Below are 12,416 nucleotides of genomic sequence, written 5' to 3'. Positions count from 1 at the left end.
CAGATCTCAGTAAACAGTAGCGCAGAACAACGAACTTGTGGGAAGAGCAGTGCTCTCCYGAGGAGCGTGCAAGGCGTGTGAGAGTGACACAAGTGCACAGAGGCAGGCTAGCAGGCCCAGAATGATCCTGGTTACAGATGTTGACTGGTCAGCAGAAGASACCCCACTCTCACAAAGTGGAACCCCCTTTGCTTCCCCCTGGCATTGATAGGAGGGAATTACCAACAGAATCTGTATTTCCACCCACTGGCAGGCTTGAGGAGTCACCTGCAGACAATGAGAGAAACTAGCATAAAAGAAGAGGTGGTTTAATAAAAGCTAGAGGGTATGAAGACCCTTGAAATAAATAGTATAGAGAAAAGAAAAATAACATGCTCAGAAGTCTGTCCAGTCCATGCGCTTTTGAGACAAACGTACAAAATCCTAAATCTTTACCTATTTTTGTGATTTGATTTWTTTCTGTATTGGAAACCACTTGTAACCGTTTGCTATCCCCCTTCCTCTGCCATGTTCCTCCACTGCTCCACTGTCACATCAAATTACTTAAGATTCCTGTGATGTCTTCTCTTACCATATGACTTTTTCTATATTGCATCAGTTCATACCTTTTTCATTCTCTCCCTATACTCATTTCTCTTTGCAGCCTCTCTTTCCTTTCTTTCCCTCCATTTGTTATACCTTTTGCCCCAGTCCTTCATTCTGTAAATTATTTCTTTTCCATTCTTGGAAAAAAAAGGCTAGTCTCTGAGTCAATATTTCAAGACCTACCTCGTTTTCTACTTTCTCTTCTCRCTTCTCCCTCATTTCTTTAATTCATTTGCATTTCTGCTACTAGCATTTTCCAAGTAGGACCCCAGATTTCATTCCATTCTGTTCTCCTGCCTTCCCATATTCTTCAGTTTACCACTTGTTTGTCTCTTTTAACATATATTTATTCCCTTTTCTTCATATTTGCCTGACTTTCAGTGCACAGAAAGACACACTATGGTAAAAATGTCAATGAAAAAAGTATTATTATTCCTATAACTGGTACTGAAGCATTGGGATATTGTCTAAATGTCACAGAATGTAATCATAAATTTTCCACTGCTCTCACCAAGCCTTGAAGAATCAATATTGGGAATGCCAGCTGCACGTCCTTATCTCTTCACCCATTGCCTGTTATTAAGCAGAGGTAAAGTGCATCCTGAATCCAGGATCTTGCAGAAAGATTGMTGAGGCTCAACCAGCTCTTTGATTATACCCCTCGCTGCTCATCCATGTGAGCACCAGTGGCTGGGGAAGACTGGTGGGTATCAAGAGGGAGTGACCACGAAGGGCATGAGAAGGCAAGTAGTGTGTCCTCAGTATTGCCAGTGAAAAGGAAATGCTCAGGCAGAAGCAGAAGTAGCCTACATGGCAATACCACTCAGATACTACTGCTTGTGTGCCTGGTATCATACATGGTGCTTTGGCATCTATGAGCACATGACCCTTTCTATGGAATGAGGATTTGGTCATCACAGGAGGTCCCTGGTGACTGGAGAAAATAAAGTGTCACATCTCTCTTCAAGAAGGGCAAGAAAGATGATCTGGTACACTACAGACTAGTTAGCCTCACCTCAGTCTCCTGGAAGATAATGGAGAAAATCCCAGAAGTCATCTATAGGCATGTGAAGGACAAGAAGATGAACGGCAACAACCAGCATGGATTTAGCAAAGGAAAATCATGTCTGACTAACCTGACTGCCTTCTCTGACAACTGGTTTGGTGGAAAGGGGATACTGTTTGCCTTGACCCTATCAAGGCTCTCCGTATGATCTCCCATTGCATCTTGGTAGTTGAACTGAAGAGCTATGAACTCCAAAATGGATGGAAAACTGACTGGACCAGTAGACTTAAGGGGCAATGAGCAGCAGTTCAGAGTTCATCTGACAACCAATTATTAGTGAYTTTCCTCACAGGTTAGTACTAAGGCTGGTACAAATTAATGTCTTCCTTAGTGGCTTCAAGGACAAGACAGAATGCACCTTCAGTAAGTACATGGAGGACACCAGATCTAGAGGAAGCAATCAATATGTTAAATGGCAAGGCTGCTAAATGGTAAGGTCTCAACAGACTGAAGAAATGAGTTAACAGAGACACAAGAAGTTCAGCAAAGGCAAGCRAAAGTTCTGCACGTGGGATGAAATATCCTCCTGCAGCAGTACAGTTTGGGGGCTGACTGGATAAAAAGCAGCTTTGCAGAAAAAAACATGGGGATCTTGGTGGATAATAAGTTAAGCAGTAGYCAGCAGAGCAGCTTTGCAGGAATGGAAGTTAATTGCGTATTTGGATGTATTAGCAAAAGCRTAGCTGGCAGGCCAAAGGAAATGATTATTCCTCTATATTTCACACTTTTGAGACCAGAGCTATACGAAGTATTGTACTCAGCTTTGGTTTGGTTCCCAGTACAGGAAAGGTAGTGACTGTGGAGTAAGTCCAGCAGAAGAACATCAAGATGGTAAGTCTCCCCAGAGCCTAGGGAGTTTTTTCAATGGATCATTATATCTACGTTGTTGAGTGGTTAAATATAGCTGGGAACTTCTTTTCAAGTCCAGATTCACTCACCATCTACACTGCTTACAAAAAAACATACTCTGGCTTGCAGTCTTAGGTCCAGCCACTAGGCACTCTTGAGATACCAAGCTTGAGCTTTGCTATAACATTTAAATGTCGCCTCAAGTTCTCCTTCACTGCACCTGGCTGGCTTAGGCATGGACAAATATGATAGCAATACAGCCTCTATCCAATAGATATCCTGAGCTTGGCTCTTTCCAAGCATAATGTAGACATTTTAAGCCTTATTTGCAATAAATCTGACAATCCGTAGTGTGACATGAAAGCCTGCTGCTTATAAGGTTGTCATGTTAAAGTATGCTTTCAAATCTGCTTTTCTTCATTTAGTTCAGACACAACCTGTGAATGTCTGAAAAACAGTAGTGCACAGATAAAAAGCATACCACAGGCAAGCACCTGAGGGAGGCTCCAGACATGGGGAAAAATAAGCAAGGCTCTTTTCACACACAGTAAAATAGACCTTATTAGACAGTGTATATGGTCTCCTCCCCCCCATCCACCCACTACCCCAGGAACTAAGCTACTTCTTGGCTAAGAGGAAGGGAAAAATATGAACCAAAATGTTTACCTCACTTTTTATAACATGCTCAGTGATCTGAAATATGTTAGCTGCAGCCTGATCACAGACTCCTATAGCTCTATAAATATAATTTTGTGAAGTCTTTGCTCAGGGATGGCTTGTAGTGCAGCATAGCATGCATGAGTGAAAGACATTATGATTTATCTGTATTGAGCCACTCTCCTTTACAGTTTGGTATGATCACTAATCACATAAACAATCTCATTTGAGCTGCTTACACTTTCCTGTATTATTTTGGTAATTGCTTCAAAATTAGAAGCTGGGAGGAGTTTTAAAAACAAATGTTTGCCACTTTTTAACTGTGATTCACACATGTGTGTACATATGTGTGGCCATATGCTTTTGAGTTTGATATATGTGCAAAGAACAGTCAGTGACCTTTCTTCCCTTCCCCTCTGATTCCTGCAGGCTGTTCTCTCTTTCTCACAAATTGTTCATCTTAAAAGATCACTCAGGTACTTGAAAATTTGGCTTTCTCTTGTCCAAACCACCAGGTGAAGGTCTGTATTTTCCAACACAGACAAGAAATGTCATACAGGCAGCAAGACAAGAAAGAGACATTTCTAGTACCTTTGCTCATAGATTATTTTAAAGGGATTTAGGAAAAGAGAGGGGGCTCAAGTCACTCAGTTACACAAGCTGTAGAACTCACTGATTCATATTCGGACCAATTTCTTTTTCTATTTCTATTTTTTCTTATCTAAACTAAGTTCTGTTAATTGTGAATTCTGGGTACAGAACTGCAGGTTTGAGCAGCTGCCTGAATCTGTCAGCACTTTGAATAGACAAGATTTCACGTGGTTATGAACAAGAGGCTGAATTAATTTTGGAAAAACATTATTTAAAAAATATTATTCTTAAAAAAAATAGAAGCCTTCCAAATATAAATGAAACAGTAAGAGGGGGCAGGGGAAGAGAGACAAGTGTCTCAGAGAGAGAAGTGTGGTAAAAACCCCCTCTGCTCTAACGGATAGTTTTAGCACAGTCCATGCAACTCAAGAAAATGATAGAAATCATTGGAAAGAAGAGCATTTGGAAAGAAAAAAAAAAARGATGTTTTTCATATCCAGGTGAAGTAATTAGGGAAGATCAGCTTTACTAGACAGTCAGATTTAGGGGACAGTTATTGATTGTAGAAAGATTATGAGGTCTAATGAGAACATAAGAGTCACCAGAATAGTTAGGACAGAGAAGCCTGGTAGTAGAAAGTCTAGCTATAGACATTTAGACTTCACCCTAAAATATTCCAAGTCATATGATTATGAGAAGGGCTGAGAAAATTCTACTGTTAGTAACAACAAATTATTTAAGATACTTGGAAAATTTCTTTCTGCAATAGCTTTGTACATACCTTCTCTGGCACAAAAGTCTGTAGCGGCATTCAGGAGGTCTGTGCTAGAATCTTTCTCCTAGTAAACAAAAATAAAATTGCAAAACTCTCACTGCTTTCCCCCCTGAAGTCATAGTGCAGTATTCCATATTCTAACTTCTGATAATGTGACAATATAATGCATCACTACATGGTTAATGTTCACACACCCCAAAATTAAGTCAGCGTATAAAGATTATTGTTGCTAAACAACTATGTGTAAGGGACAAATTTTCTCTTTCTATTGTAATACTTATCATAGGTTTCCCAACCAGGACTGGGGCCAGAAGAGGGAGAGACAACCTCCAGCCTGGGGTATCTCCGTCTGGCGTTTTGATGCAATTCCCGCGATGCGTTACACAGCACTACAGGTTCACTCATCACAAACGCTTACAACAGAACTTGAGGCAATGAAAGTTTTTTATTAATAACTCTGCGTTTCACTTTATCCTAAATATTACCTCAACTGTGGCAAGCTCTCAGCACTTACATGTATACTGTCATTTGCTATCAGTCTGTATACTTTTGGATGTAAGCAGAAGTAAACAGCTTTACATTTACAATTATTATAAATAAAAGAATGAGTACCTTGTTTGGGAAATGCTTTGGTGAAAAGTCCAAACTATGCAAAGGACAAGTGGATTTTCTGTCTATCCATTCCTAGCTAAAAATGTGTTTTATGTGCATGTGTGCATATATATATACATATACATACATACATGTGTGCGTATATTCACATGCACACACAGATAAAAGCATTCCAGAAAAGCTATTGCGTGTAATGAGAATGCAATATAGCAACTATTAATTATGAATTGATGAGCGTATGTTTCTGATGAGTCATTATGTCAATACCCTGAATGGGAGTCTTTCAATCCAGTCTCACAAAGTAATTTAGATTCTTTTTCAGATTCCCATAGTAGAAGTATTTCTGTAGTATTACAATGGAAGTAATCTCAGACAGTACTACTAGGTTTTATATTAGGTTTTAAAAACTTTTCATCAGTTTTGGAGCGTTTGTCTATACCTCCTTAATTTCTGTTGATACAGATTTTTTTTTAATATGGAATTCATAATAGGGATTCATTATTTACTTCCTACTATCTTGCTAGAGCAGTATTTACATTATCTGTGGTACAGATCAGCAAAGATCTGCAGATATCCAACAAGTTAGCCATCTTTATTTTGCTGATGAAAAGCAGAGGAGATTCACTAAATATTTTTTATATATTTTGCCTGGGGAGAAATACAATATGCTAGGTATATTTGGCATGTAATGTGTATTTTAATGATAACGTTCAGATGAGCATGGTATAAAATAAAACTGCTTGTCTTTGGATTTTACTAATAATGGCTAATAAGAAAAAAGAACAGCTGTATGATTACACTGTATAAAACCAGAATCATTGCTCTTTTGAAAGTGGATTTATAACATGAGTTCATAAGATATTTAAGACTTCAGTTATGTTATCAGGATTAAGATTAATATGGAAATATATTTAAACTGAAGAATGTTCTTCATGTTAGCTAAGGGTTTGCACTGATTATTATTACTGATTTTTAAAGTAAATCTGCTATGTGTTTAACTACAGCCATGACAGATACCATTAATTCTCATGAGTTTATAACCAGTTAATAGGACATGGTTAACAGGTAATCAGTAATCACAAAATTCTGTTTCACACATTCTGATAGATGAAGACAAGCCGAACAAAAGAACCTGCTTCATTAAGAAAAGGGGTATTTTACAATGAGTCATTATATCATTTACCACCATGATTAAAAATGGCTATGACTCGTCTCATCAAATGTAGGTCTGGAATACTTGTTGTACAATACCGTGTGAGGTGCAAAATCCAGAAACAATGCATTGCTTCAAAGACTGTCACTGGCCTTTCAACAGTAAATAAAAATATGTGAATCCTTTTTTGTCTTTAGTTATATATAATTATGAAAATCATGAAGTACATTGGTGATACTGATTTTTGAATGCTTGTTAACATGGGGAAGTTATCCTAGATTACAGCAGGCTATTAATTATAAGAGCTATTTTTTAACAATTTCACCTGTGATCCTCCCTATTCCAGAAATGAATGTCACATTACACAACATGAAACCGCTTTCAGCTGTTTCTGAATAATTCCACCAGTAAACAAACCCTTTTTGCCTGTTGTGTACTTTGACAGGTAGTCCAAGATAGAAATCCTTCAATAAAAACAGAACGTTCTTTTTAGGAACAGGAACAGGAATAGGAAGGCTCACAGCCAGTAAACACAATGAAACTTTAAAACATCTTGATTTTGCTGTCTCTGCCGCTCTCCTCCTCCCACTCAGTATGAGCAGATCCAGCTTGCAAGAAGCTGACCGTTAACAAGAAGCACTGYGCATCCATCACACCCACTGCCTCAGAGGGAGTCGAGGGCACACAGGTTTTTGCAAGATCAACTTCAGACTATGGATATAAAATTTAAAGATCTAGAGGAAGGCAATAAAGTGTACGATAAGTAGTTATTGATCCTTCCTGGTTTCCCCCATGCAAAAAGTACTCTGAAGAACCACTGAAACAGTGGTTCCCAGAAACACCCAGGTGAGAGGCTCACAGCTGGTCCCAGAAAAGCAAATAGGCAAACATACAGGGTTTTCAGAGGAATATTTTATGACAGTGCTACACAGCAATTTATGAGAAACTCTGGAAGTTGTTGGTAGGAGTATTGGGTTATTACTACCACAGGAATCAGAGTTGTTTTTGAATCATTGGCCCGCTTCACTGCAACATGTGTTTTACCCTCAATAACTCCCATGGTGCCCCTCAACATGAGATTTACACCAACTCTGAATGGTATCCAAATTATTTATTTTTATAAATTACTTGTTAGATAAACCTATTATTTATGTGCTGGGAGACTCTTTCAAGGAACCTTACATATTTCTTCTTGCATTCTACAATGCTGCTGACATACGTTTGCCATCTTTGATACATAAAATGGATTAGGATATCCTCACACCTTATGTATATATATATATGTATATATATGTTGAAATGTCTACTCTTTTAAATGACAAATAGTTTGCACCTTCTCAAATTGAGATACAAAATCAAGTACAAGGGGAATAAATATTGCCAAAGAACATTAAAAAAAAAAAAAGGAAGGTAATTGGTATGCAGTAAGAATTTACTGCCAGTTTCCATTTAATTTAACAGTCAGTATAAACAGTCCTAACTCCATAGCTTAGCATGGAGGACACGCAATTAGAAGAAGGAGAGAGGCAGTAGATTAGAGACCATCTTTCAATTCAGAAGAAGGCTGAAGTAATCACAAATTCACATTTAGCTTTATAAAATAAGCACAGTCAAAATTACTGCACTTGAAGTGGGATATTCAGATTCTGCAGCCTCTGTGGTGTAAGAAACCCCCAGGAACATCTCTACAGAAAATCTTGTCATTAGCCTTGTTTGGCTTAAGAGAGAACGAGGACTAAGACATCCTTGCCTTATTCATACCAGAGGAACTGAGATCAATGGGACAACTGAAAGTAATTAGGGTAGGCAGAATAAATAGGACTGGGGGAATGTTATAGAAACTGAAAATTTACAACCTTGAACACAATCTAGCATCTATTTTCTTTACAGACACGATCAAGTTTTAAACACGGAGACTCAAATCTAAATATAGCTTATAGTACCTTCCATTAAAGCAAACTGCTTTCATGATTCTTTTTATTTGAATAGAAAAAGACTGTTGCTGACTTAGGTTTTATTTGTTGAATTTAAACATAGCCCTATGATAATTTGCAGCTAGAACCATTACAATGTCATATCAGTGCACGAGGAAGAACCAGAAAATGCAATCCAGTAAAAAAAAAAAAGAAAGAAAAGAAAAAAAAAGAAACTCACTATTTCAGTAACCAGGCCAAACGAAATGCCAAGGCAAACAAAACAGTATAAATGGTGAAAATGCACCAAAATATCAAATATCAAATTAGTTTAAGTTTTAATAATCTGAGGTATCATAAGCAACACAGATAAGAATATTTTAAGAATATATGACTTTAATTGACTTTGTCCCTTTAATGATAAATTTACAATGAAAATGACATGTCCAACCATAATTTTGAAATACAACATAGCTACCACTCATTTGCTGCAAATGCCTTTGCATTATATTTGTTTGTGGCAGAGGAATAAATCTGACAAAAATAAATTCTTATACACATCCACTCTAGTGGGCTTAATAGCAAGATAAGATATTTCAAGTTAAATAAATTAAGACAAAATAAAATTAAATCATATAAAAGTCCCTCCTGGATCTCCTCAAGCAAGAATTTCCTCAGCACACTACTGCACCAACTCTCATACGTAAGGGAAAAAAACAAGATCTGTTTACTGTGAATGAGGCAAAATGATGCACTGGACATTGGCCTGACATTTTACCTCTTGTGATTGGGACCAATCCATTGAGCAATGACTCAGTGTSTCCATCTTCAGAGTGCCCTAATTACTATGAGGAAGGCCAACTTTATAGTTATTTTATAGAAACTGCAACATCCCAAATAACTTCTCCTAGCCTCCAGTGCTCCGGTGGTGTCTACCGCCAGAACTCTGAGGCCATCCATATTAAGAAGAGCACACATGGCAAATAAACACATGGCATCCATGCACCTTCTGGTACATTTGCTAATTCTCTGAGGCCCCTCTCCCAAATGCCGTCAAAGATGCAACCCTTCAGATATTTGCAGTGGACAGATCGAGTGGAGATTGGTTTATATAATTTCGAAGAGAAAGAGTTTGCTCTGCTGTCTCTCCTTACTCTCCAAATGTGTACTCAAGCATTAGTGAACAAATATATCAAATAAATATCAGATAATAGCACCAAGATACACTTGGTAATGCAAAKAAAGGATATATTTTAGGGTATGATCAGTTAAGATATTTGAAGCTTCCATTGCTGCTTCTAGAAATGTCAGGACAATTCAGAAATGTCAGTTCCTTTACTGGTTTCTAGACTGTAATTGAAGGATCATGTAGCTCTCTCACTCTTTCTCTCTCTTTCTCTTTCTCTAAATAGGTCTATAAAGATCAGCTGGAAAGTGCAGACAGAATTGTTCACTGGTTAGCTTTACTTAGAGCTACAGGGTATATATGTGCTGTGTTTTGTCTTATTGATCAATCTAGCTTACATTTTTAGCACACACAAACAAAAATCAGAGAAAAAGAAAAACTTGATGAAAAACACGAACAACACAAAACAAATAAGGTTCCAATCGTGCAAATTTTGCTTCACTGGATAAAGCACTTCTTGACACAGTAATGTCCAGAATCCCCCTCCCCCAGAAAAATACAGGACTGAGACTGAAGCCATTCTTTTTTTTTCTTTTTTTCTTTTTTTCTTTTTTTTTTCCTTAAGGCTATACAACACAAAGAAAGAAAGCATGGAAAGAACACCTCATCGGGCTGAACACTTCATTCTTCTGGCTCAGGACTGAGCCTTTGATAAAGTGATTGTGTGGTCCGAGTTACTTGTCGCATTGGGATAACAAGAAGAGGAAGAAAAGAGGGAAAAATGAAAGAGAGAGGAAAAAATAAAAAAAAAAAAAGAAGAAGAAAGTCAATGATCCCAACAATAAAATCCAAAATTGACTTTACAATCACAGGTACAAATTGCTCAGGTCGATAATTTCAATTCTCCTAAAGATCACTGTCGTCTAAAACTAATTAGAGGCGCAGGTTTCCCAAGGAATTGTCAATATTCAAAGCAAATGTTGGAGTTTAGAAGGTTATCATTCTTCTACTGTGACAGTCTGACAGGGCGACTGGAAATATTGTCATGTGCTGCCAAGTTCAGGGTGTTGTTAACGACTGAATCCTTGCTCCAGCTCACAGATCTGTCTCGTATTTGGCTTTCTTTTATAGTGGAAAGACTAAGAAGCCAGAAAAGGTTGAATATTTCCACCCTCCCATGAGGTTACCCCTTTCCAGTTTGAGATGCACTTTGTCTTCTCTTTCCATGTGAAGCAAGACCCCGTTGCTGGCTGCTTCTCTGGTGACATCCTGATCCCCTGCAAAAGCTGAAATCACTGGGTAGCCGTTTTGCATTAAACTTACCTAAAAAGTGCAAAGAGAGAGAATCTGAGTTTTCTCAATACTCCCAGTGACTTTGATTGCCCTGTGCACTTCATGAAGCTTTTGCACAGGTTAAAAACAAGTTTGAATTAAGCTAAGGCAATGCATAATGTCTGTCATGCATAAAGATCCCTTTAATTCAAACAACCCCCAGCCTTGTTCTTCTCTTGCTGGGTTTGTAAATGCCCCTTAGCATCTAGAGACAGTATTTGCAAATGGAAAGAAAGCATCTTTAGATCACAACCCACCTGGATGGTTTGTCTGTTATAGACCTTGACCACGTGGAAACTGAAACTATATATCCCTTTTCTTGGTGCTACAAATATACTGGAAGCAAGATCAAAATGGTTGCCAATATTAACTAATACCTGGAAAGTATATAAAAGAAAAAAAAAGAAAAGAAAAAGAAAGAGAGAGAGAGAGAGAGAGAAATCAGACCCCGCCTTAGATAAGCACCAGTGAAAATCCGACATGAGCTCCATGACTGATAAAAATCCAGRTAGTATTTGCAGCACAATTAAAAGTGTACTGCAGGGGAATAGAGTTAGGTTAAGAGGCATTTAAATAGCATCACAGTTCATGGAAYGATTTGGTTATGCAATGATGAGTTCCAAACCCTGTTAGATGAAGTGCAGAAGTCCACACTGCACTGCATGGCAGGGGGGGAGCTGGAGGGGGCAAGCAAAAGAGGGGRAAAAAAAAGGAACTCTTCAACTCACAGTGCAAATTATACGCTTTTCAGATTACACTACTGACTACTGAAACTAGATCTTTAAACTGCAACTAAAATCGAGTTTAATAGGATATACAACCAAAATCGGGCTGGGAAATCTTTCAACGAAGCAGGAGTGGATGTGCAGTATCAGTAACATCTGACGCTTCATGCTGCTCCGTCTGTCCCTCCGGAGGGCTGTGCTGGCTGACCTGGCGCCCCCCGCGGGGTGCCTCCTCCTCCTCCCCGAGAGCAATCCTAATTTGCCATATAYTGCAAGGGCCTTCAGAAGAGAAAGCGGGGAGGAGGGAATGAGTTGACTCCTCCGGCAGAGGTGCCAAGGGCCGCTCGAAAGCAGCTGCCGGACCCCGCTCCCGCGGCAGCGGGCGGTGCGCATCGCCGGGATCCTCGGCTCGCCCGGTCGCTCCTCCTCCCGGCTCTCGGGACGGGCAACCCGTTTTAGCTCAAAAGCACGGGTAACGAAAATCAACCCCGCCAGAGGCCCGCCGGCCACCCCGGGCGGTGAGACCCTGCCGCCTGCCCGCCCCGGGGGGACSCCGCTCTCGCCTGGGCACCCGGCTCGCATCGGCGGCTTTGCCGGCTACGACCTCTGCTTCAGCTCTTTTAGTGAAAAAAAGAAATACAAAGCAAACCTTTCTGGAAGCGGGGAAAAATAATAATAACAAAAAGTCCCGCGAGCYCTTCCTTTTAAAATATCCAAACCCTGCTGTTTCCAAGAAGGGAAGAAAAAATAATCCGTTATTGTGGGAACTCCAAMGGAGGGATGCCTCCAAACTCCTGAGAACAGAGCATTGCAGGGTAAAGTATGTAAAATACGCGACACCTTTTTTTCCCCCTACTGATTTGACTTTATGGGATTTTGTAGACGAGGAATAGCTGTGCAAACTCATCAGGAGGGGACAGGCTGACAGAATAACAAGAGGACTGACCGATGAACGGAGAAAACAGTTTGCGTGTGTGCAGTTTGGCTCACTCTTCAATACTACCTCGGGATACAGAGGCAGCAGAATAAAGT

The 12,416-nt window shown here is 39.3% G+C and overlaps 1 protein-coding gene across 1 annotated transcript; it reads right to left on the bottom strand.

Moving 5' to 3' along the window:
• Positions 1-8,601: 8,601 nt before the first annotated feature.
• On the bottom strand, positions 8,602-11,150 carry CBLN2 (cerebellin 2 precursor). Its single transcript, XM_085323782.1, has 2 exons — positions 10,917-11,150; positions 8,602-10,650 (listed from the first exon to the last, which is right to left on the bottom strand). Exons 1-2 carry the CDS (start codon positions 11,148-11,150, stop codon positions 10,453-10,455), a joined length of 432 nt encoding a protein of 143 aa, XP_085179908.1. The 3' UTR covers positions 8,602-10,452.
• Between the last annotated feature and the right edge of the window lie 1,266 nt (positions 11,151-12,416).

This window comes from Rhea americana, unplaced genomic scaffold (assembly GCF_003343005.1).
Source record: "Rhea americana isolate MKP2758 unplaced genomic scaffold, rheAme1 scaffold_87, whole genome shotgun sequence".
In the NCBI taxonomy this organism is placed as follows: Eukaryota; Metazoa; Chordata; class Aves; order Rheiformes; family Rheidae; genus Rhea; species Rhea americana.
The sequence above is the reverse complement of the archived record's forward strand: the minus strand, read 5'-3'. Positions and strand labels throughout refer to the sequence as shown.

What these genes read in the sequence shown, in the direction of transcription:
- CBLN2 (XM_085323782.1), bottom strand. Translation starts at nt 11,150, where the DNA reads ATGGAGCTCATGTCGGATTTTCACTGGTGCTTATCTAAGGCGGGGTCT. An exon ending in ATAACAGACAAACCATCCAG is followed by an intron (nt 10,651 to 10,916) that starts GTGGGTTGTGAT and finishes TGCACTTTTTAG; the next exon opens with GTAAGTTTAATGCAAAACGG.